At 42.1% G+C, this 26,857-nt stretch overlaps 1 protein-coding gene across 4 annotated transcripts in view; it reads right to left on the bottom strand.

Moving 5' to 3' along the window:
• The window catches only part of sobpa (sine oculis binding protein homolog (Drosophila) a), a 321,657-nt gene that overhangs the window by 162,928 nt on the left and 131,872 nt on the right, over window positions 1-26,857 (bottom strand). For all 4 annotated transcript variants that reach the window (XM_078542519.1, XM_078542518.1, XM_078542517.1 and 1 more), the window contains exon 3: window positions 6,989-7,177. In XM_078542519.1, coding sequence (XP_078398645.1) covers window positions 6,989-7,177 — 189 coding nt within the window. The remainder of the gene's footprint in view (window positions 1-6,988; window positions 7,178-26,857) is intronic.

Raw genomic sequence — 26,857 nt, 5'->3', positions numbered from 1 at the left:
GAGGGAGTGAATGTTTGTGGATGGGTTGTAAGTGAAGCGTGTGGCTTTGTCCTGAATGGTGTCGAGTTTCTTGAGTGTTGTGGGAGCTGCACTCATCCAGGCAAGTGGAGAGTATTCCATCACACTCCTGACTTGTGCCTTGTAGATGATAGACAGGCTTTGGGGAGTCAGGAGGTGAGTTACTCACTGCAGGATTCCTAGCCTCTGACCCGATCCTATAGCCATAGTATGTTTATGGCTAGTCCAGTTCAGTTTCTGGTCAATGGTAACCCCCCAGGATGTTGATAGTGGGGGATTCAGCAATGGTAATGCCATTGAATGTCAAGGGGTGATGGTTAGAATATGAGCTTAGATGAGCTCAGGGGTGGGGGGGAAGGTCATGGGATAGGGGCCCACCCTATTTAACGTGTCCCCCCACCAACGACCAATGGCTGATTCACGAGGGCACCAATCCCAACATGGTTAACGCGAACTCACTTCCAATTGTACAGCCCCCTCTTTCACCAGTACTGGCGCCAGTGCCCCATGAATCGAAACCCATTTCTCCCACACCAATCTATGAGACACGCATGCAACTCTCTGATCCTATTTACCCTATGCCAATTTACTTATGGTTCAGGTAGTAATCCAGAGATTATTAGTTTTGTGATTCTGCCTTTTAATTTAGCCCCCAACTGCTCATATTCCCTCAGCGGGACCTCTTTCTTAGTCCTAGCTATGTCACTAGTGCCCATTCTAACCATAACAACTGAATCCTTGCCCTCCAACTCCTAGTTCCCCTCCAGCACCAAGGAGATGGTCTTCACCCTGGCATCTGGCAGGCAACATAGACTTCGGGACTTATGTTCTCAGCTGCAGAGGACACTATCTACCCCCTAACGATACTGTCCCCTACTACTACTACATTCCTTTTTACTCCCTACACTTGAATGGTCCCCTGTACCACATTGATGTGGTCAGTTTGCTCATCCACACTCAGCCTCTGTTCTTGCCCACACAAACTGCAAGAGCATCAAAACTGTTGGGCAAGTGCAACGGCTGAGGCACCTCCGTTGCTACCTTTTGGATCCTCATACCTGTCTCACTTGCAGCCACGCCTACCTGTCCCTGACCACTGATCAAACCTGAAGTACCTAGCCTAAGGGCTGTGACTGGATAATTGCACTAATAATATTTAGTAATGACACAATTTGCCCCAAATAGCATTTCTCATCCTACTCCAAGCCTTCCTCTTGAGGCTCTCAATGGGTTTTTTTTTTGAGAAGCAAATAAAAGTTGTTTCACAATCACAGTGGACAGAATTGCACTTTAGCTTGTAGACCATGCATAACACAAGTATAACATTTGATCCATTCAGATGATACCATAAATACACATTTGCATCTGACGTTTCTGTTCATAATAAACTATTTATCATCAATTATAGAGCGCTACAACAGCACTAGAAACACCAGCAGTTTGTGTAAATCATAGTATGAACTATATCACTCTGGAAGGCATGGGCTTTTGGTGAGTCACCGAGGGTGTGGACACAATAAAGTTCTATAGAAACTGAAAGGTTTTATATGCTTTATCAATAGACTTACAATCGTAAGCATATTGGTGATAACCAGCATTTGTCTAATGAGCAGCATTTTATAGCACAATTTGCAGAATGCCCCACAAGCAATCAAATGTTTAGGAAGAAACTGCCACATAAACCTTTGGCAGAATATTTATTACAAAAACGTATTGCATTAACAGAGCAACTCAATATGGTTGCATTTGCTTTCGAATAAAATGTATCCTGTCATGTAATTCACAAATACAGTAATGCATCTGAAGATTTGGCATAGGATGCAATTATTTGCTTTTCAACACTTTGTGTTTTTTCCATGCCCAGCAGAGCTCTCCATTATTCAGCCATTCCTCACTAAGCAATAAACGTTTATGTTTGATATACGCAATGTGTTGCATTAGTATATAATTTTTTAAAACCTTGTTTATTTGGATTTGATTTTTGTTAAAAAAGGGTTCCCACTGCCCTATAAGAACATAAGGACTTACAGATTCCACAGACTTTTTTGAAGAAATTACAAGTTTTCCTGTACTGCTGCCAGGTCAAAAGTCTTCGCGCTGTATACCAACTCACACCAAGTCCCTTTCGCCCATCACCCCTGTGCTCCCTGATCAATATTGGCTTCCGGTTGAGCAACACCTTGATTTTAAAAATTTCTTTGGCCATGCCCCTCCCTAGGTTTATAATCTTCTCTAGTGTTATAAACCTCAGAGATATCTGCGATTCTCTAATTCTGGCTTCTTATGCACCCTCGATTTTTAATGCTCCATCACTGACAACCATGCATTCAGCTCCTTAGGCCCCTGAGCTCTGGAACATCCACCCTGCCTCTCTTTTTCTCCTTTGGGACGGCTGTTCAAAACTATTTCTTCAAACAAGTTTTTGGTCATCTATCCTAACATCTCCTTTTGTGGTTTGGCGTTAGATTTTGTTTGATAATGTTGCCGCAAGCATCTTTGGACATTTTCTTGAATAATAAGAAATGCTGGTTCATGTGAGCTAGCAACCCTTGACCTCGAAGCAGCTCCAACAGGAAGGAAGGTAAAATACAGAAGCCATGTGGCCAGAGAAGCTGCAGAGGGGAAGAACAAAGGCAGCACATTTACAAGGAGCTGTGTGTGTGATACAGTTAAAAGGGACAGAAAGCTGAAGGCAGAGTTAGAGCAGGGATTGTGAATTAGACAATCCACTGCTATGCTACAGTTTTGCCAGAGCCAACCAGACCGTTTAATGGGGTTTTTTAAAGGGGTCAGCTAAAAGAATCTCTGCGGGGCCTGCACCCTCAAGACTATCATGACTATCAACTAAGGAGGTTCTGCAGGACTGTTCTGTTTGGGTGATGACTGACTCCAGGAAATTCAAAAGGAGTGGAGCTACTGTTGCAGGTGATTCGAGGGCCAAATCTATTGAGCAAGAAAAGTGAGAGACCTGATGTACCAGAGACTGAGTTGGAAAGACTTCTGAGATTGCACGTTGCGCTACATTTGTGCAGGCGTACATTGATGCGAATGCTTGTAATCTCATGAGATAGTCTTTGTTGTATCTGCTGTTCCATTTGTAATTTACAGTTCGTACCGACCGTAATTTGCCAGTTAATTCATGTTTAGTCTCCATAGAGTCTGATTCATGTTAAAGTAAAAGTTAGAAAAAGTGAAATCTTGTTTGCAATTTCTTCATTTGGGGGTCATTTCGGTAAATTTGGTTATTTTGGTTTATGTTTCCCCATAGGGATCGCAACAATGGGCAGCTGAGTTTTGGATAAATTCTAGTTTATGGTAAGTGGATGATGGGGGGCCAGGCTGGTGAGCATTTGAATAGCCAAGTCCAGTGGTAACAAAGGCATGGAAGTAGGTTTAAGCAGATGGGGTGAGGCAGAGAGGAGCTGGCTGACCATCTCAGTTCAGCCTTTTAATCTTTCATCTTTGATGCCAAACCATTATTTCCCTCCCTTGCTGAGTGCAACTCTAGATTGGAAACCCTGCATGTGACTGCTGATTCCCATTATTTTCTGGATTGTTCTGCTAATTCCAATGATTATATATTGAGGGGGAATGAGTCCAAAGCTAGCCTGTATCTGAAACAAGTTTATTTCCAAGACAGCAATGTCACAGGCTCTCCCAGTTCTTCCACACTCAGTGTTCCAGCTGTCCCCGTTTATAAACTATTTTGAGTGTTTCATAATCATCAGACTTTTAATTTTTTATATTGAATTCAAATTTCACCATCTACCATGGGGGGATTTGAACCCTGATCCCCAGAGCATTACCCTGGATCTACTAGTCCAGTGACAATACCACTATGCCACCCCATTTTTAAATATGGAACGTTTCACGAATTTGTGGCCCAATATCCATCACCTGTTTAACAATGCAATTGCCTGAACAATGCAATTGCCATTAAACTTTTACAATGTAATTGCCATTTAACCAAGCCATTGCCAGGGGACCTTAATAAGGTATTGACATGTTTCTTTATAATAACATGTTATATTTACACTGCATTTATATCCTTTCCACAACATCCCCTTTGCTTTATTGCTTGGAGTGTTAGCTGGATATTGCTTTAGTTTCCTGTAATTTACAAATAATCTTCAGATCTAGTCAAAGCAACTCAAGAGAGCACATTCTGTTCTCAAACCTCAGTCAAAACCTTGTGATACTGATTAGAAACTGTAATCAGGTCCATCAGTGCTCATCCTGTTAGATGGTGCAATCTTGTGAACCAGCCTTCCAAATTGAGAGTACTGCTACCTCTGCAAGGAAGCCCAAGAAAATAAAAATGAGACTAATTTAAAAAACTCTGGGCAATTCCACCCTAGTCTCCCCTGCAACCCCTTTAGGCAATCATGCAAGATTCAGAAGACACATCATCACATATTATCACCTCCCCTGTGCACAGGCCAGGATAAACTAATCCCATGGCACCACCAATGTCACTTCTGGCTAGGTGTGGAAGATGATATAACGCTGGCCATTCTCTTTGTGCTGCTTATGTGACTCCCCTGCAGGATCTTCCACTTTGGAGGGTATGTGAAGGGGGTTATCAGGATTGAGAAACAGTTTGTTATAAATCAATCCAATTCCAGTTATCTATGGAGCCTTTACATAATGAAGTGACAATGCAATCCATTGGTGCTAATGTATTATAATTCAGCCACATAACAAGAAAATCCTATTTTTCTCCCTCATCCTTACCTGCTCATCAAGGCTCACAGCTGCCAACGACTGCGGGCGGTTGGGTCAACGTGGGGTAGGGTGGGGAGAGGGGAGAGGGAGAGGCAATATATGCAACATTCACTGCTGTTCTTGACTGTAATTTTATTGGTGCTGATTGTGTTGACTAATTTTCAAAATCAGCCTTCAAAATTAAAGTTGTACACACACACACATACTTCTGTCCCTTGGGATAGGGGAGCCAACTCAACTTGGACATATTCCTGGGGGTGTCACCACATGAACACCTGCTTCTTACCACTCTGCCCCACATACCCGCCACCGATCACCCAACGTTTCCATAGCTGTGGCGTCCACTTTCCCAAGCCATTCAGAAGGCAATTAGGCTCTTCATTATCCAACTGGAAGATTTTTGACTGCCAGTCAAACTACACTTTTTTCTCCATCTCAGATTTTTTTAAATTAATTATAATCAAAGGGACACATGGTGGTGTAGTGGTAATATCACTGGACTAGTAATCTAACGGCCCAGCCTAATGCTCTGGGGACATGGGTTCAAGTCCCACCATAGCAGCTGGTGTAATTTGAATTCAATTCATAAATTGGGAATTGAAACTCAGCATGTAATGGTGACCATGACAACTACCATTTGTCTAAAATTTTTCGAGGAGGTGACTAGTTGTGTAGATGACGCTAGTGCAGTTGATGTAGTCTACATGGACTTCAGTAAGGCTTTTAAGGTCCTGCATGGGAGAATGGTCAAGAAGGTAAGAGTCCATGGGATCTAGGGCAAGGATCCAAAATTGGCTTAATGGCAGGAGGCAGAGGGTGATAGTCAAAGGTTGTTTTTGAGATTGGAAGCCTGTGACGAGTAGTGTACCACTGGGATCGGTGCTGGGATCCTTGCTGTTTGCAGTGTATATTAATGATCTAGACATAAATATAGGGAGTATGATCAGTAAATTCACAGATGACACGAAAATTGGTGGTATCGTAAATATTGGGGAGGAAAGCCTTAGATTACAGGATGATATAGACAGACTGTTAAGATGGGCAGAGCAGTGGCAAATGGAATTTAATCCTGAGGAGTGTGAGGTGATCCATTTTGGGAGGACTAACATGACAAGGGAATACACAATGAATGATAGGACCCTGGGAAGTACAGAGGATCAGAGGGACCTTGGTGTACATGTCCATAGATCCCTGTAGGCAGCAGCACAGGTAGATAAGGTGGTTAAGGCATATGGGAAACTTGCCTTTATTAGCTGAAGTACAGAATATAAGAGCAGGCAGGTTATGTTGGAGCTGCATAAAACGCTAGTTAGGCCACAGCTGGAGTACTGTGTGCAGTTCTGGTCACCACACTACAGGAAGGATGTGATTGCACTGGAGAGGGTGCAGAAGAGATTCACCAGGATGTTGCCTGGGCTGGAGCGTTTCAGCTATGAAGAGAGACTGGATAGGCTAGGGTTGTTTTCCTTAGAGCAGGGAAGGCTGAGGGGGGACCTGATAGAGGTATACAAAATTATGAGGGGCATAGAAAGGGTAGGTAGGAAGAAACTTTTCCCCTTAGCGGAGGTGTCAACAACCAGGGGGCATAGATTTAAGCTAAGGGGCAGAAGGTTTAGAGAGGATTTGAGGAAAGATTTTTTCACCCAGAGGGTGGTTGGAATCTGGAACACACTGCCTGAGGGGGTGGTAGAGGCAGGAACCCTCACAGCATTTAAGAATGATTTAGATGAACACTTGAAATGCCATAGCGTACAGGGCCATGGGCCAAGTGCTGGAAAATGGGATTAGAATAAATAGGTGCTTGAAGGCCAGCACGGACATGCTGCGCTGTATAACTCTGTGACTCTAAAGCGTTCAAAGATTTTTCTTTGAAAATGTACAATTTTTTTAATTATCCTACTTATTTTTCTCCCAGGTTGCTTGTAGCAGCAATTTATGGATTAGTCTTTAATTTTGTAGATCCAAAGGCAATCCTGGGATGTGTGTGGGAGGGGTGTTGGCTACCCTGCCAACACCCTGCTCTTATTAAGAGTTCCAAATTTAAAAGAGAAATCATCTTTGCTGCCAAAACATCTGCAAGAAATATATATGCATGCACTTGACCTTGCTGCATTATTTCAATAAAAAGCTGTGTATCCTGCACTGCAATTAGTGTCTCTGTTACAATAGACCCCAATAGCAAATGTAGAACCTGGTTCAGTGTCTTCTCATCTCTCCTCTGTACAAGTACAAAGAAGATCCTTACCTGCTGGTGGTTTCAGCATTGGTGGTGGGATCAATGGTACAATGATGGGGACATTCCCGTGATCCTTCGATCCAGCTGGTGTTTCCGACAGCCCGTTTCCTGCAGTCATTCCTGGAAAGCTTGAATTGGAGTTTGATGGTGAAGTAATAACACTGTCTTCAGATAATTTTAGTTTTGGCAAGGAGTTTTCTACACAATGTGGAGAGAAAAAAAAAACATTATTAAATATTTATGTTATATTCAAGGGCTAATGTTCAACTGTGAATCCAAACTAAAGTTTTGCCTTGTTGGAAATCATCAGCTACCACATCAGCAACTTCTTAGATTGTATATGAAAGAATAATTATAGAGTATTTCACTATTATTAAACATTTGGATAGATATATGACCTCTTAGTCTTCATTCAGCTTTATCCCATTTTAATTCAATGCCTGAAATTGCTAGGAACTGTGTTATGATCCCCAGCTGAGGTTACCCCTGGACAAGCCTGATCTCAGAGTGGAACCCAGTTTGATAGATCCTAACTTTTATTTGTCTGTTTAGATACGTGGAGAGTAGCTACCAAACAGAGTCACAGGAGTCAGCTGATGAACCTTTTACAAAATAATAAAACATTTATTCCACAAGGAAAGATGAACTATATTATAATACTCCTTCACCAAAAACTATACCTTTAGATATATACAGATTTGTAAGGACAACACAAGTCACAAAAGCTATCTTATACTTTAATGTACACAGTAAGTACGCAGTCCATGTAAACCTATGGCACCCGGTGGTTAGACACACCACACTCTGACCTCAAATGACAGATACCTCTTCAACCAAATGCTATGGATCTCTCCTCAACTCCCCACAGGCGGCGCTTGTCACACTGTCAGCCAAGCAGTCTCACTGAATTCCGTCTTTCACGGGTGTTTCCGATCTCCACTCTCCAAGACCTTGCCTTGAAATCTTCTCTCAGACTGACGCTTTCTCTCAGGTGCCTTCTGCAAGGGTTCACCTCCAGGGTTTTGAACTCTCCTACTGATGTTACTCTTCCCTGGGTCACCACACGCATTCAAGCAGTTTTCCACATACTCAGTCTCTCTGTCACATCTGTCAACAGTACACCACTGCTTCACATGCCCATAGCAAAGAGTTACAGACCTTCTGCCATCTATTTGGACTTTCTTGCCTCTTACAAGCTGTTCTCACTTTAAATCTGCTTTCAGCACCTTTTGTCTCTTTAAATCTGAAGCTTGGAGCCTTTCTCTCTTCCCCTCACTCTTATCTTCACTTAACAGGACCTTTGCCCAGGTTCCTGTCCTTCCTTTGACTACAAGGCCTTCTTTGGACTTTCTCCTCTTCCACTCCCTTAGATTTTTGGGGGTTTTCTTTAGCTTGGAACTGTCCCCTTTGCTCCAGTCTCTCCTGGCAGCAACTCCAAAACCAGCTGAACTCCAACAGCTTACAAATCAAACTGCTGTCTTTCTTCTTCTGTGTGTATGTCTGTGGGAGGAACCTGACTACCTGCCCCGCCCCCTGTTGCTAGGCAATGGCACTGTTTTCTGCTCGTGTGTGTTACCTTTACTTTATAGCAGTTGTAAACTCATTAGAAATGTATGCAGCCTTTTAAAGTGAAACTAAAACTCCATTTGACCCCTTAGCACACAGATACAGAAATACAAATCAAAATTCAACTTTAAAGCTAAAACTGATTCCTAAAACTCACAAATACAAATATAACATACTTAAACTATCTCTATTTCCTAACAACTGTAAGTGAAGGATGAGGTTTGCAAATATTGCTGCTTTCAAGTATTCCCTTTTCTCAGTGCAGTGCTTTCTGGAGCCAGGTGTAAGTGACTGATGTATTTGCTGTACTACGACACAAATACTAAACTATGCCACAAGCCAATAAGCTTAAGTTAAGTTTATCAGTTTTCCTTTCAATTGACATGGTAAAGAAGAGTCCTCCAATCTTCTTCCCATTCCTTTTATCACAAAAAGAACGAAAAAACATTTTTTTTTAAAAACGGAAATTGTACTGAGCCCAAGCATTACGTGGAGCTATTCTGGACCAGCTATTTTAGATTCTCATTCTATTTTTCAACATGTAGATTGAGTAATATGATAAATTAATTATGCTTCCTATCTTGATGAAGAAATGTTAAAGAGGTTTCTGCAATTGAACTCACCTAGCCTACACACAAAATTAGGGAGTACCAAAAATATACGGAGCAAAAATGATTTTTGAGACATTTTCTTTGACAAACAAAATTCCTCTTACAGGCCAATTTAGCAAAAATGAACACACCTTTAAAATTGTGGTTTCATTCACTAGTTGTTCAGTCTGTATATTTGCTATCTTCTCTATCCAGTGATTTTCTGCACTCTTCTCCAGACTTTTGCACCTGGCTGAGGTATGGTTATATCTCATCCTCACCCATCTTTATGTTATTCACACATAAATCTCTTAGAAGGCTATCCAACCACAGAGGGCATCGCATCTGCCCTCCCCTGACATCCACACACATACAGTCCCAGAAGAGAAAACTCTCATCAGAAACATAAGTCAATGTCTTGATTTTCTCTTCTCTAACCTAGGAGTTCTATGAACAATTATGGTGCCCAGCTCAGTACAGATCAGGAGCAAAATGCAACCTCCCTGTTGTGAATGGCTCAAAGACTGAATCAAAGCAACAAATACATGGCAAAGTACACATGAGTTGGCAATGATTGTAACATTTGCTAGTTTCTGGTAAATTAAATTTTGGGGGTGAGAAACATGATTCCAAGAAATATCCCAAGCTTGAGTGCTGAATAACAAATGTGTAGAGCAGGTGAAAGTCAGCCCGGCTTCACTGTTTCCTACATTACAAACGTGGCTCCAATGTTCAAGTACTTTCCGGAATCTCAGAAAATATTAAACCAAACAAACAGCAGGCCAGCATTTTTATTTTTCTTCCGAAAGGAATTCAAGGGTGTTGCCATAACAAGCTGTAGCATGGTGATGGTGCAGTAGTAAAATAGTAACCCTGCACAGAAAACCCAGCAGCAATCAGGGTCAGCTAGCCGTCGCACACTGGGCAATATCTGATATATCTGCTGCAATGCAGAAGTTATGGATGGAGAAACCTACTGACATTAGATTGATGGCACATGGCATGGGAAAGCCAGCTACCTCGCCTCTTGGCATAAAGCAGTATGTTTATTCCTTCTTAGGAAGCGTGTTGGTAATGCCAGGATTTATTGCCCAACCTTAATTGCCCTTGAAAAGGTGGTGAAAAGCCACCTTCTTGAGCTTCTGCAGTCCATGTATTATAGGTACACCTTCTGTTAGGGAGTTCCACAATTTTGACCCAGCAACAGTGAAGGAATGGTGATCTTGTTCCAAGTCAGGATGGCGTGTGACTTATCTCTTATCCTAAAACTGTGTCCCCTTGTTCTAGATTCCTCAGCCAGGAAAACAACCTCCCAGATAAAAGCAAAATACTGCAGATGCTGGAAATATGAAATAAAAACAGAAAATGCTGGAAAAACTCAGCAGGTCTGACAGCATCTGTGGAGAGAGAAATAGAGTTAACATTTCAAGTCGGCATGACCTCCCAGTATCTAACCTGTGAAGCCCCTTCATAATCTTGAATATTTCAGTGAGATCACCGTTGATTCATTTCAACTCCAGAGAATATAGGCCTAATTTACTCAGCCTCTCATCACAGGACAACATTCTTATCTCAGGGACCGATCTAGTGAACCTTCACTATACTGCCTCCAATGCATGTATATCCTTCTTTAAATATGGAGACCAAAATTGCACACAGTGTTCTCAGTTGGTCTCACCAAAGCCCTGTACATTGTAGCAAGGCTTCTTTATTCTTGTACTCCAATCCTCTTTCAATAAAGGCCAACATGCCATTTGCCTTCCTAATTATCTATTGTATCTGCAATCTAACTTTTTGCGTTCCTTGTACGAGTACATCCAAGTCTCTCTAAACAAAAACATTTACAAGTTTCACACCTTTAAAAATAATTTTGCTTTTCTATTCTTATGATCAAAGTGAATAACTTTAAACTTCCTCATGTTATATTCCACCTGCAACCTTGTTGCCCACTCACTTAATCTGTCTATATCACTCTGCAGCCTCTGTGTCCTCCTCACATCTTACATTCCCACCTAGCTGTGTATTGTCAATAAATTTAGACACATTGCTCTCTGATTCTTTATCTAATCCACTAATATAGATTGTAAATGGCCAAGGCCCCAGCATTGAAGCATGTGGCATTCCACTAGTCATAGCCTGCCAACTTTAAAATGCTTCATTTATGCGTACTCTCTGCTTCTCGTCCATTAACCAATCCTCTATCCAGGCTAACATAGTACTCCATCAACCCTTATCTTGTGTATTCGCATTTTTTATTATTCATTCATGAGATTTGGGTGTTGCTGGCTAGGCCAGCATTTATTGCCCATCCCTAATTTCCCTTGTTCAGAGGGCATTTAAGAGTCAACCACATTGCTGTGGGTCTGGAGTCACATGTAGGCCAGACCAGGTAAGGGTAGCAGATTTTCTTCCCTAAAGGACGTTAGTGAACTAGATGGGTTTTTACGACAATCAGCAATGTTCTCATGATCATCATTAAACTTTTAATTCCAGGTTTTTTATTGAATTCAAATTCCCTGTAGCAGGGTTTGAACTAGGGTCCCCAGAGCATTACTCCACGCCTCTGGATTACCAGTCCATTGACAATACTGTTACACCATCACCTCCCCGCACCTTATCAAATACCTTTTGGAAATCCAAATATACTTTATCTACTGGTTCCGCTGTATCTACCCTACTAGTTACATTCTCAAAAAACTTTAATAAATTTGTCAAACAGGATTCCCATTTAGCAAAACCACAATGACTTGTTCGAACCACACTATGCTTTTCTAAGTGCACGGTCAAGGCTTCCTTAGGTATAGGTTCCAGCACTTTCCCGATGACTGTTGTCAGGCTAACTGGCCTGCAGTTCCCTGTTTTCTCTCTTCCTCCTTTCTTGGAATATTCGCTAACGTCCAATCTGCTGGGGCCATTCCAGGATTTCAGGGATTTTAAAAAATCACAGCCAGTACATTCACTATCTCTGCAGCTAGCTCCTTTAGAACTCGAGGATGTTGGCCATCAGCTTTGTTCCTTGAGTCAGTCCAGTACTTTTTCTCTGCTGATATTAATTTCTTTAATTTCTTCACTCTTATTAGCCCCTTTTACCCTTCATTTCTGGCATGGAGATTGTGTTTTCTACAGTAAAGGCAGACCAAATATTAGTTCAATGTCTGCTATTTCCTCATTCCCAAAGGTTATTTCTCCTGTCTCTGCTTCTAATGGACCAATGTGTACTTCATCTACTCTCTTCCCTTTTTATATACTTGCAAAAGCTCCCACAATTGAACATGCATACGAGCATACGAAAGAGGAGCAGAAGTAGGCCATTTGGCCCCTCAAACCTGCTCCACCATTCATTAAGATCATGGCTAATGTGTTTGTGTTTCGAAATCTACATTCCCATCTACCCCTGATAACCTTTGATTCCCTTGCCTAACAAGAATCTATCTGCCTCAAAAATATTCAAAGATCCCGCCTCCACCACCTTTGGGAGCAAAGAGTTCCAAAGTTGCACAACCCTCAGAGGAAAGAATTCGCATCATCTATGTCCTAAAATGGCAACTCCTAATTTTAAAACAGTGCCCCCTAGCTTTGGACTCACCAACAAAGGGAACATCCTTTCCATGTCCACCCTGTCAATACCATTGAGGATCTTATATACTTCGATCAAGTCACCCCTCACTCTTCTAAACTCCAGTGGAAACAAGCACAGTCTGTCCAACCTTTCCTCAAAAGACAACTTGCTCATTCCAGATATCATCTAGATTACCTCCCCTGAACTGCTTCCAATGTATTTACATCCTTCCTTAAATAAGGAGACCAAAACTGCACACAATATTCAAGACGTGGTCTCACCAATGCCTTGTATAACTGAAGCATAACATCCTTACTTATATGTTCAATTCCTCTCGTAATAAAGGATAGCATTCTATTTGCCTTCTTAATTACTTGCTGTACCTGCACTCTAACTTTGTGTGACTGATGTCCTAGAATACCTAGATTCCTCTGCACCTTGGAATTCTGCCATTGTTCTTCCTTTAAGTAATACTCCCCTCTTAAATTCTTCCTGCCAAAGTGAACAAGTTCACAGTTTCCCACGTTATACTCCATCTGCCAGATTTTTGCCCACTCCCTCAACCTATCTATATCCGACTGCAAGCTCCATAGGGAAACTTTCCTACCTATTTTTGTGTCATCTATAAATTTAGCTCCCCTCATCTAAGTCATTGATGTAAATTGTAAAAAAGCTGAGGCCCCAGCACAGACTTCTGCAGGAGTCCACTCGTCACATCCTGCCAATCAGACAAAGCTCCATTTATGCATACTCTCTGTTTTCTGCCGGCCAGCCAATCTTTTATCCAGGCTAATATATTGCCTCCTGCACCATGAGCTTTTATTTTCCACAATAACCTTTGATGTGGCACCTTATCAAATGCCTTCTGGAAATCCAAGTACAGAACCATCTACAGGCTCCCCTTTATCCACTGCACATGTTACACTTTCAAAAAACTCTTAATAAATTGGTCAAACACGATTTCCCTTTTATGAAATCATGCTGACTCTTCCCTATTGCCTTGAGCTCTTCTAAGTGCCCAGCTATAGTCTCCTTAATAATTGATTCTGACAACTTCCCCACAACAGACGTCAAGCTAACTGGCCTATAGTTTCCTGTTTTCTGCCTCCCTCCCTTCTTGGACTTTCCAGTCTGATGAAACCTTTCCAGAATCTTGGGAATTTTGGAGAATTAGCACCAACACATCTACTAACTCATTAGCCACCTCTTTTAAGACCCTAGGATGTAATCCATCGGGACCCAGAGACTTGTCAGCCCGCAGCTCCATCAGTTTTGCTCAGTACTGCATCCCTAGTGATTGTAATTTCACCACCTCCTGGTTTATAGCTATTACTGAAATGTTCTTTGTATCCTCCATGGTGAAGACAGAAGCAAAATATTTGTTCATTTCATCTATCATTTCCTTATTATCTACAATTAACTCCCCATTCTCTCTCTCGAGGACCAACAGTCACTTTACCTACTCTTATCCTGTTCAAATACCTGTAGAAACTCTTGCTATCTGTTTTTACATTTCTAACTAGCTTCCTCTGATACACTAATTTCTTTCTCCTGATTAACCTTTTAGTAATTCTCTGCCAGTCTTTATATTCTGACAAATCATCTGACCTGCCACTCATATTTAGTTATATGCTTTTTCCTTAAGTTTGATGCTTTCCCTAACTTTTTAGTTAACCATGGATGGTAAGTCCTCCTATAAGACTATAAGACCATACGACATAGGAGCAGAAAGTAGGCCATTCGGCCCATCGAGTCTCCTCCACCATTCAATCATGGCTAATAAGTTTCTCAACCCCATTCTCCCGTCTTCTCCCCGTAACCTTTGATCCATTTACCAATCAAGAACCTATCTATCTCGGTCTTAAATACACTCAATTGTTGTTCTGTTCTCTGTTGGGACTGGTGCCTTGGATGTGTATCAAATGCTGGCTGTGGTCCTTCTGAGCTGTCACTAGGCTCATCGCAGCATATTCTCATTATTTTTCCTACAAACTGTTGTCAATTTGCCAGTAATGGACTGGGCAGCTCAGCAGTTTAACATATGCTGTTTGTCACTGCAGTGAATTCTGGCCCATAGCACCTTATACTAGAATACAAGTCAAGTGAGTTCAAAATTATCAAGGGTTTTAATAGATTAGTTAGGGGAAACCATGTCCGCTGACAAGAGAATTGGCAACCAGAGGACACAGATTTAAAATAATTGGCAACAGAACCAGAGGTGTGTTGAGGAGTAATTCTTTTGTTTATATGTTGTTGATCTGAAATACACTACCTAAACGGGGTAAAGGAAGCAGATTTCTTTTTTCCCTGTTAGAATTTTTCTTTATAGCAGGGATATGCTTATTCTGAGTATTCTAAAATATCCCTTAGACGTCTGCCACTGCTTCTCTATTGATCTGTCCCCTAGCCTAGTATCCCAGTTAACTTTAGCTAGCTCAGCTTTTGTGCATACACAGTTGCCCTTATTTAAGTTTAAAATACTAGCAGACCCACTCTCCTCCCTTTCATACTAATTGTAAAATTCAATCATATTGTGGTCATCGTTACTCTGAGGTCACTAATTAATCCTGTCAACTTACACAATAGCAAGTCTAACATAACCTGCTCTTTGGTTGGTTCCAGCAGAATGTGCGGCTGTAAGAAACCCTCTCAAAGGCATTCTATAAACTCCTCATCCAGGCTACTACTGCCAATCTGATTTTTTCAGTTTATATGTAGATTAAAATCACCCATGATTATTGCTGTCCCTTTGTCACAAGTGCCCAATATTTCTTCTTGTATACTTTGTACTACATTGTGGTTACTGTTAGGGGCCTGTAGACTACTCCCATGAGTGACTTCTTTCCCCTAACATTCCTCATCTCCACCCAAACCGATTCGACATCCTGAACTACTGAACCAAGCTCATCTCTATTGCACCTTTGCCTAGCTTCCTATTCTTCCTGAGAGTCATGTACCCCTCAATATTCAGGACCCAGTCCTTGTCCTCCTGCAGTCACATCTCCATAATGGCTCTCAGATCATATCTATTTACTTCAATGTGCTCTCTCAATTCATTTGCTTTGTTATGAAATGCTAAGAGAACCTCAAACTTATTGAACAATTGCAGAGGCTGAGGCTCCTGCACTGCTGCTCTCTGGGTTCCCTTGCCTGCCTCACTCGCAGTCACACCCTCCTGTCCTTGACCACTGGCCAAATTAGAAGATCCTATCCTAAGGGATGTGACTGCCTTCCGGTACAAAGCATCCAGGTAACTTTCCCCTCCCTAATGTGTTGCAGAGTCTGCAGCTCAGCCTCCAGTTCCTCGACTGCAGACATGTTTGCCCTGGATCACAATGTTAACTAGGAGCTCCCAAATGCTGCAGCCTTGACACATCAACTGTTCTGCTATCCTTAATGTGTTTTAATTAATTAGTTAATATTATTCACTTATGTATGTTGTTTATATATATTATTTTTATTAACTCTACCACCAATTTGTATGCTGTTTTAAGCCTTAAGGGGATAGAATAGGACTTACCCACTTAACAGGTCTCAAACAGCTAGCTCCTTTCACTGTCGTAGAGAAAAAACAATTCCATAGGAGGAGAAAGACAGGAAAGGAAATAATCACCTCCTTCCCTCCACCTTCACTGATCTCCCCCACTCACCAAACTCTGAGTTTGCACTCAGTTTCCTCAGCTGCACTCCATTTGCCTTAGCTGCACTAAAGAGGCCTGTATTTATAGCCAACTGAACTGGAGCTAGGTTAACCAACTTCAACTTAGCTACTCAACTCTCACAGCAGAGAGAGGGTTTATGCTGTCTAAGCCGCAAGGAAAAAAGAACTTAGCCTGCTTACACAGTACTTTCCAGTAACTACTAGTTATAGACTGGATTAGATTGTAAGAGCAAAATTTAAGAACAAAATTAACACTTTAAACTCCCTCACTCACCAAACTCCAAGTCTGCACTTAGCTTCCTCAGCTGCAGATAAACTGAAACTCGATTCCCTTCCCTTCTGTCCAGAATCAGTTTATTTTGAAAAGGTAGATGTGTGTGTTCCTAAGCCCCCCCTTAGTGTGTGGTTAAAGTAAAAAGTTCCAGGAGCAGACTTTTATGGGTTTAAGCAAAGAGAACTACTTATTTACAGATTCACCCCAAAAGATATACGTTACATCAGTCACATAACACACACTCAGGAAAAATACAATTAAAGAAGGTCGTGCACTTTACAAGTATTAAACCAACAGAATATTTAACAGTTCGCGTGTCTTTATGAGCCCAGTGAAGAAGGAAGCTTTTCCCCACACTTGAACGGTAGTTCTGATAAATTCAGATGGCTGGGAGTCGGATATCAGGATTACTTCAAGGAGAAGAATGTTCAGCAGGTCATCAACTCAAGACACATGTGGTTGTTTTTAAGGAGGTCAAATTTCTTTACAGGTGAACTCAGAGCTTTGGAATCAGGCTGGGAGGCTTTTTAAAGGACTTTTAAGTCTCTCGATTTTTAAAAAGGCAAAGATGACGCAGCCTTTTTCTGCAGTTGTTGTCTTGTCAGTGTTATTCTGCAGGCTGCCTCCAGATCTCTTCTGACTTTTGGGATAAAGGGATTTCAGTATCAGAGAACCAGTTTCAGTCACAGGGCCAATGGCCATTGATCGAAATAAAGTAGATGGTGGTTTTTCACGCTTAACTTGTGGATTACTGGTTTCGTCACTTTTCTTTGTTACGTTGCAAACCTGGAGACATGGAGTCTAGGAGTCCATTGATTCGGCGTTTTGGACTAAGCTTTGTACAATGGCAGGCATGAATTCTACAAAGGAGTGCTGTCTAGGCATGTCCATTCAAGGTCGGGGGAGTGTGTGGGGGGGACCTCCCCCAGTATGATTCAATTCGGAACCTTCAGGAAGCTTGAGAGTCTGTGCTGAAGTTGCAAAGATCTTCAGACCTTCACAAGTTCATCAGCGTCCATTTTTAAATAAGTTAAGGCAGTTCCCGAAGCTTCCGCACAAGTACTGTCCGTGTTTTAAGTTATGAATATGATGTGCCTTGGAATGAGCATTACACCTGGAAGTTAATACCTCAATTGCAGCATTCAGATAATAAAAACAAGCTGCAAGAACAGTTAAATAATGAAGACAGTCATGCAAGCTCCAAAATGAAATCACAGCTGTCAAATTAGTATCACTGTGAATTATTCCCCCCTTTCTATTGCATTTAGGAAGGGGTATTTTATTTTCTTGTGCATACTTCGGCCCAGAATTTAGCGGCAAAATAAGGGCAATTTTAATAGCACTCACCACTATTAGTGTGTAAATAACACAACAATTTGTGGTAAGGAAGAGATACCCCCGAATTGTGAAATCGCCACTCATTCCTGCATGTTTTGTGCCATTCCACCATTAGCCTCGCAGAAATGGGGACTCGCCATCAACCTCCATGTATCAAGGAATTGCTGGCTTTGTGCTGTAAATACAAATTAAACTCACCACAGAAAGTTAGTGTTGTTATTCAATAGTGAAAGCAGCCTTTCAAAGATGTAGTTTATCCAGCCAATCTCTCAGCCCAAAAAAGGAAAATTGAATCTGCAGGATCTCACTCTCACAGGTAGTAAATTGATTTTAGAGATTATTAAAATGTAAATTTTAAAAATTTAATCTTTTTCTTTATTTATTTTTTCCTCTGTCAATCTAGTCTTTTCCAGTTCATTTCTCTTTCTGTACCTAATTGACTCTAATTCACTCCATTTTCTTCTCGGTCATTCCTCTGAATCTTTCTCTTCAATCTCATTGCCTGAGAGGATAGATTGCTGGTCTTATTTTTCACCAAGGCCCCAGATGCCCTGTTGCCCAGACTGCACTATTATCAGCTCACACCTCCACCGACATGTGGCACAAAACATTTGAGTGGATGGGTGAGGGGGAAAGAATCTAATCAACAGGGCACATCATGAGATGTCCCACTCCAGCAAAGCCTAGGCTTTTACTTCACCAATTTTCTCCTGAATGTGTTGCTTAATTAGTGGGGTCCTTTTGCACAGGTGATTGTACTGAATCAAGCAGCCATTGTTCCTGTGTAAGTGATAAAGGGTATTTGACTATAGGGCATTACTGCTGAGTCAGAATCTGTCTTCATCCACCTTACACACACATGTAATTCCAGCAGGGGACTGGAAACCCTCAGCAATCTGGAGTGGTACCTTTCTCCAGAAACTGCCACGGTCAACTAAAGCACCGCCCTAACTCAGCACAGACCAGTGATTGGACCCGGGACCTTCCTGTTCAATGCAGCCCAAGTGAGCCACTGGAGGAATTGAAAAGGATGACTAAATACCAGTGACAGATGCAATAACAGATGTTGGCAATCACTGTGCTCTGAATAGCTGACAAGTGATGATTATGATATCCTCACTGAAGAATTAATGACTGCTAATCCACAGCTGACAGTATAGATCAGAAGCTAATAACCCCATTTACTCACTCATGATTTCTGTGGCTTGCTTTATAGCAATCACTTCTGGTGCTTCATTTTAAACTGATCCAGGTATATTCTCTGAATTTTACAAGAATGAGAGGTGATCGTTGAAACAATCAAAAGTTTTCGGGGCCTTGACAGGCAAAATGCTGAGAGGATGTTTCCACTTGCTGTAGAGTTTGGAACTAGGTGTCATACACATAAGGGGTTGGCCATTTAAGACTGAGAGGAGATGAAATTCTGTCATTCAGCACACTGTGAATCTTTGAAATTCTCTATACCAGAAGGCTCAGTATTCCAGTATATTCCAGGCTGAGACAGATGGATTTTTGGGCACCAAGTGAATCAAGGGATATTGTGTCCAATTCCGGTCACCATATTTTAGGAAAGATGTGAAGGCATTAGAGAGGATACAGAAAAGATTCATTAGAATGATTGCAGGGATGAGAGACTTCAACTATGTGAGTAAATTGGAGAGGCCACGACTATTCTCCTTAGAGAAAGAAGGTTGAGAGGAGATTTGGCAGAGGTATCGAAAATCATGAAGGGTCCAGAAAGAATATATGTTCCTATAGGTGGAAGGGTTGAGAACTCGAGGACACCAATTTAAGCTAATTTGCAAAAGAACTAGTGGTGATGACGAAAAACTTATTTATGCAGTGAGTGGTTGGAATCTGGAATGCACAGCCTGAGAGTATGGTGAAGGCAGATTTAAGGGTGACTTTTAAAAGAGAATTGGATAGCATCTGAAGAGAAAATAAAACTGCAGGTCTACAGAAAAAGGGCAGATGAGTGAGACTAGCCAAGTTGTTCTTGCAGAGTGCTGGCCTCCTTCTGCACTGGAACCATTCTTTGATTCTATATGGTATGGGGATAAGTCATTTGTAAGGCAAGACCAGCATTTATTGTCCTTATCTAATTGTTCTTAAGAAGATTGTGGAGCCTTCTTGAACTGCTGCAGTTGATACGGTGTAGTTAGAACCATAGAACTATTGGGAAGAGAGTTCCAGGATTTTGACCCAGCTGCAGTGAAGGAACAATGATATATTCTCCAAGTCAGGGTGGTGTGTGACTTAGGGGTGGAGCTTACAGGTGTTGGTGTTCCCACGCATTTGTTGCCTCTTGAGCATTTCTGATTTTAATCACTCCATTGTTGGTGGCTGTGTCTTCAGATGCCAAGGCCCTAAGCTCTGGAATTCCATCCCTAAACCTCTCCAACTCTCTACCACTCTCTCTTCCTTCAGATAGGTCCTTAAAAACCCATGTCTTTGACCAAGCTTTTGATCACCTGTCTTAACATTCCCTTATACGGTTCAGAGTCAAATTCTGTCTGATGACACTCCTGTGAAATGCCTTGGAATATTTTACTATGTTGAAGTTGTTATTGCATGTAGTTGCATCGTCTCTGGATGGAATAGGTTTGATTGGCCTGATGGTCCTTTCCCATCCTTTATTCTCATGTGTTCATATTACATTGCAGCTGGTTGTTGCTACTTGAATCTTTAATCAATGCTGTAAATAACATGAAGTGATCTAAGAATCAAATGTGCTCTTTATATGGTCCATTCTGACAGGAGGGAAATATATTTAAAGTGAAGGAATGGCAAGCTGTGGGATCATAAGATCATAAGAAATAGGAGCAGCAATAGGCCATTCAGCCAATTGAGCCTTAACTCCACATTCCTGCCTGCTCCTACACTCCCTCCTAGAGCAAGAATCTGTTTAACTTGACCTTGAGTATATTCAATGACCCAGACTTCACTGTCCCTGTGGAAGAGAATTCCAAAGACTAATGACCCTCAGAGAAAACATTTTCCTTCATCTCAGTCTTAAATGGGAGAACTCATTATTAAACTGTGGCCCCCAATCCCCAGTTCTAGATTCCCCCACAAGAGGAAACATCTGCTCAGCTAGCATCTACCCTGTCAAGCCCCCTCAGAATCTCATATGTTTTACAGAATCACAGAATCACAGTGCAGAAGAGGCCCTTCGGCACATCGAGTCTGCGCCGATACGTGAGAAACACCTGACCTAACTACCTACCTAATCCCATTTACCAGCACTTGGCACATAGCCTTGAATGTTATGACATGCCAAGCGCTCATCCAGGTACTTTTTAAAGGATGTGAGGCAACCCACCTCCACCACCCTCCCAGGCAGTGCATTCCAGACCGTCACCACCCTCTGGGTAAAAAAGTTTTTCCTCACATCCCCCCTAAACCTCCTGCCCCTCACCTTGAACTTATGTCCCCTTGTGACTGACCCTTCAACTAAGGGGAACAGCTGCTCCCTATCCACCCTGTCCATGCCCCTCATAATCTTGTACACCTGATCAGGTCGCCCCTCAGTCTTCTCTGCTCCAATGAAAACAACATAAGTCTATCCAACCTCTCTTCATAACTTAAATGTTTCATCCCGGGCAACATCCTGGTGAATCTCCTCTGCACCCACTCCAGTGCAATCACATCCTTCCTATAATGTGGTGACCAGAACTGCACACAGTACTCCAGCTGTGGCTTCACCAAGATTCTATACAACTCCAACATGACCTCCCTACTTTTGTAATCTATGCCTCGATTGATAAAGGCAAGTGTCCCATATGCCTTTTTCACCACCCCACTGACAAGCCCCTCCGCCTTCAGAGATCTATGGACACACACGCCAAGGTCCCTTTCTTCCTCAGAACTTCCTAGTGCCATGCCGTTCATTGAATACTTCCTTGTCAAATTACTCCTTCCAAAGCGTATCAACCTCACACTTTTCAGGGTTAAATTCCATCTGCCACTTATCTACCCATTTGACCATCCCGTCTATATCTTCCTGTAGCCCAAGACACTCAACCTTACTGTTAACCATCCGGCCAATCTTTGTGTCATCCGCAAACTTACTAATCCTACCCCCCACATAGTCATCTATGTCGTTTATATAAATGACAAATAATAGGGGACACAGCACAGATCCCTGTGGTTCGCCACTGGACACTGGCTTCCAGTCACTAAAGCATCCTTCTGTCATCACCCTCTGTCTCCTACAACTAAGCCAATTTTGAATCTACCTTATCAAATTACCCTGTATCCCATGTGCATTTGCCTTCTTTATAAGTCTCCCATGTGGGACCTTGTCAAAGGCTTTGCTGAAATCAATAAGATGACCATTCATTCAACTAAACTTCAATTAGTATAGACCCAACCTGCTCAATCTTTCCTCGTGAGACAACCCCTTAAGCCAGGAATCATCCTACCGAACCTTCCCTTAACTGTTTCCAATCCAAGTATGTACTCCCTTAAATAAAAAGGCCAAAACTGTACAGGGTACTGAGGTCCGGTCTCACCAATGCCCTGTACAACTGTAGGAAGACTTCCCAACTTCTATACTCCATCCCACTTGCAGTAAAGGCCAACTTACATTTGCCTTTCTGATTACTTGTACATGCATGCTAACTTTTTGTGATTCATGTACAAGGACACCCATATCCCTCTGTACTGCAGCATTCTACAGTCTCTCTCCATTTAAGTAAAGGCCTGTAACTTCCAACTAGCATCAGAAAGTGCTGACTCACAGGAATTAGAAGAAATAAATGCACACTTAGCTGGTATTGAAAATTACACCGACCCTTCCGTTCACCAGAGCTGCTTGGGGCCTGCCTCAAAAGACTCCTCGCAGGCCCCAGCAAAGTGTAGCTCCGGTGGATTCAAGGTGACCACGCCCCATTCTTTACGGCACTTGCCAGTTGGTTCGAAATCCGGTTTGCGGGGGAGGGGGGGGGTTGGGTCAGGGGTCCAGTGGGGGTGGTCAGAAATCCATGGGGAGTGGGGGTGCAGTCCAAACATCTGAAGTCGGTGTGGAGTTGGGATGAAATCAGAGGTCCAGAGAGGTGGGGGAGAGTCCGAGGTCTGGGCATGGGCTTGCGGGTGGAGTCTGAGGTCCGGGCCAGGGAGTTGGCCCGGGGGGGGGTTGTGGTCAGAGGTCTGGGAGATAAGGAACCTGAGGTCCAGGTGGGGGAGTCTGAGGTCTGGTGGGGTCGTTGGAGGTGGGGGGAGGTATTGGAGGTCCAGGGGTGTAGGGATGATCACATTTTCAAATGTTTCCCAGCGCAGCGCAATTGTCCTGAGGAATTGTGCACTTCTGGGAAATTGCCATGAAAACCCTTACCTGGGAACTTCCGAGAGGGATTCCCCAGCACATCTTTGGGGTAACCCCCCTCACAACCTGACGCTGGCCAGCTCAGAAGTTACAGCCCATTACTTTTTTTTCTATTCTTCCTGCCAAAGTAGATATTTTCCATATTACACTCCATATACCAAATTTTTGCCCACTCACTTAACCTATCTATATCCCTTTGCAGATTCTTTGTATCCTCCTCATAAGTTGCTTTCCTACCTGTCTTTTTATCATCAGCAAATCTGGCTACAACACAGTTGGTCTCTTCAACCAAGACAGTAATATAGATCATAAATAGTCGAGGTCCCAGCACTGACCCCTGTGGCACTCCTCTAATTAATTTACCAACCTAAAAATGGCCCATTTATCCCAACTCTCTGCTTCCTGTTAGCTAGCCAATCCTCTATACATGCTAATATATCACTTCCAACACCATGAGCTCTTAGATTGTGCATTAACCTTTTATGTGGCACCTTATCAAATGCCTTTTGGAAATCCAAATCCACACTGGTTCCCCTTTATCCACCCTGCTTGTTACATTCTCAAAAGGACTCTAATCAATTTGTCGAACATGATTTCTCTTTCACAAAACCCATGTTGACTCTGTCTGGTTGTATTATGATTTTCCACTATTACTTCCTTGATAATAGATTCTATCATTTTCCCAGTAACAGATGTTAGACTAACTAACCTTTAGTTTTCTGCTTTTGTGTCTCTACCTTCTTAAATTGGGGTGTTACATTTGTGGTTTTCCAATCTGCTAGGAACTTTCCAAATCTAGAGAATTTTGGAGGATGACAACCAACACATCCTCTTCTTTTCTGGTCAGGAGTTTGGGTTGTGAATTAACATGTGCCCTGAGTCCCAATTTGCATGAAGTCCTGCACTGTGGTCACTGACGATGTTTTTGAGGAGACTACAAATTCCAGCAGTACACAGTGTCACATCAATACTCCTGTAATTTGCTTATCATTTGGACCTGTGAATTCTTTATCAATAGTTCAGGAGGTTTGCTCGAGCACTGGCACTGTGGATTCTGATCGTTAACTTTCAAAAAGCAAACTGGAGGAAACCATTGTAATTCAGGGAATCAACAGTAGCTGCACCAAATGGCAGTATTTTGGGGTAAGGAGACTGTACATTCATAATCCGAAGAGAGAGCTGCATTGCTGGAAGTGTCAGTCTTCAGATTAAATGTGAAGTCTGATCCAGTAGATATTAAAGGGTCCAAAGGCATTATTCGTGTAAAAGTATTTGAAGAAGAGCAGAGTTTTTCTGGTGTTCTAATCATTGATTTTGCTGCTGTTTGTGGGATCTTACTGTTTTTTCCCTATAAAATAACAATACCTTCTAAAGTAACTCATCATGTTTGAAGCACTTTCAGACACTTTTAAGAGTAGTGATGAAGCAAAATATAAGTGTGAGTATGTGTTTTATCTAGGATGGCAAACGGCAGTTATCAATAGTCTCACTTTCCCCACTACTCATCTTCTCCAACATTCCCACCAGCCAGGAAAGAATTCTTGGTTTGAAGGAGCAAATGAATACAAATTCAGGATCATCTTTACATATAAAAATATCAAATACTGCATTGTTTACACATTTCTAGCTATCGTCAGCCCAAGTTGCTTATACTGAAGTTTGCTGCTGCCCTTCTCATTGATGGTTCAAAATGTTGTATCTTCTGAAAATGTTGAAGTTATGCCCTCCATGTCCAAGCCCAAGCCCAGGTCAATACACATCAAAAGGAGCTGCTGTCCTAATGTCGATCTCTGGGAGACACACCGCTGTACACTTCCATTAGTGGGTACAGTGGCAGAATTTGTTTTAAAGGAAAGGGGAATGCCAAAACATTCTACATTTTCATTTGGAGTACAATATTCAGTTTTGGGCTTTGAATCTCAAAAAAGGTACAATAGCCTTGTTGGCGTAGATTGTCTGCAATCATACCAGGGTTTAAAGGGTTAAATAATTGGCTGCTTGCATTACCTTGAGTTTAGAATGTTCAGGGGTGATCTAATTGAAGTCTGGTGTGAAATCAGAAAGCATCTTTTCAAATAAAGTGTAGTGGAAATGTGAAACTATCTTCAGTTCCTTCATAAACCTTCCTCCATTATAAGGCCAGAGGTGGGATTGCACGGAGTCCATTTCCCTTCACAATTCCTCAGCTCATGATGCATCTGTACTGTCAGGGTCCAACCATCGCTCTTTGATATTCAATGGCATCAACACCATATTTGCCATCATGAACATCCGGGGGTCACCATTGACCAGAAACTCAACTGGACCAGCAACATAAATGCCATGGCTGCTAGCAGGTCAGAAGCTGGATATTCTGCAGCAAGTGGCTTACCTCAACTTTTTTTTATTCATTCATGGGATATGAGTGTTACTGGCTAGGCCAGCATTTATTGCCCATCCCTAATTGCTCGAGAAAGTGGTGGTGAGCTGCCTTCCTACACCACATGGATGAAACGGTTTAAGTAGGCAGCTAACTCACCACCACCTTCTCAAGGGCAAATAGGGATGGGCAATAAATGCTGGCCTAGCCAGCAATGCCCACATCCCACAAATGAATAAAAAAAAAGCCCAAAGCCTCTCCACCACTACAAGGTTCATGTCAAGAGTAAGATGAAAATCTCTCCATTTGCCTTGATAAGTGCATCTCCAACAATGCACAAGTGCGATACTGCCCAGGACAAAGCAGCCCACTTGAGTGGCATCACTTCCCCTCCCACCACTACTGGCACACTGCAGCTGTGTATAATCGTCAGTTCTGATGAAAGGTCACCGACCTGAAATGTCAGCTCTTTTCCTCTGTTCACAGATGCTGCCAGACCTGCTTAATATTTCCAATATTTTCTGTTTTAAACCATTCGAAAAAATGTTTTGTAATTTTTGCATTCTGCATAATGCATTCCTTTTATAAAACCCCGGGTTCTGTCTGCTTTTGTTCCTAAAAATCTCTTTATCAACTTGTCCTTCTGCTTTAAAGCAATAATCCTAGCATGTTCTTAGGCAGGAGAGGGAAGACAGATGCTGCATTATCAGCCTTTGTGCATTTATAACACTTCAGGGAATGGTTCTGCAGTTCTGGCTTCAGTAGAACTTGCCTCATTTTTGTCAATGTTTTTATAATAGCTGGAACTACACAAAGAAGAACACAGTTGTTCATGTTTTGATGTGCCTTGCAACCATGCATGAGCACTGTCATAGTCACTGTCCTTTTATTCAATGGCTGGGTTCAGTGAATGTTTCCATTGGGCCGAAAGCCCGAACCTATTTCACTAGCCTGTTGAAGTAGGTCGGTCTGCTTTACCTACTTGGAGCTGGATAAAGTGGCCTTCTCTGCCTATGATTGCAAACCCAGTCCAATTTGTGCTATCAGGTGGGATTAGGTGAATCTGGAGATGTCTGCAGAAACTCTCAGGTTTAGTTGGCAGTTGACTGCTGACTATAGAAGTATCAGTGCTGAAATTGCACAGGAGTTAGCAGGTTAACTACTGAAAACAGAATTAACTTTGATAAAACTGCAGTCTTTGCACA

Source organism: Cetorhinus maximus, chromosome 5, assembly GCF_964194155.1.
Source record: "Cetorhinus maximus chromosome 5, sCetMax3.hap1.1, whole genome shotgun sequence".
NCBI lineage: Eukaryota > Metazoa > Chordata > Chondrichthyes > Lamniformes > Cetorhinidae > Cetorhinus > Cetorhinus maximus.
Note: the sequence above shows the minus strand (reverse complement) of the source record. Positions and strands in the feature narration are given on the sequence as shown.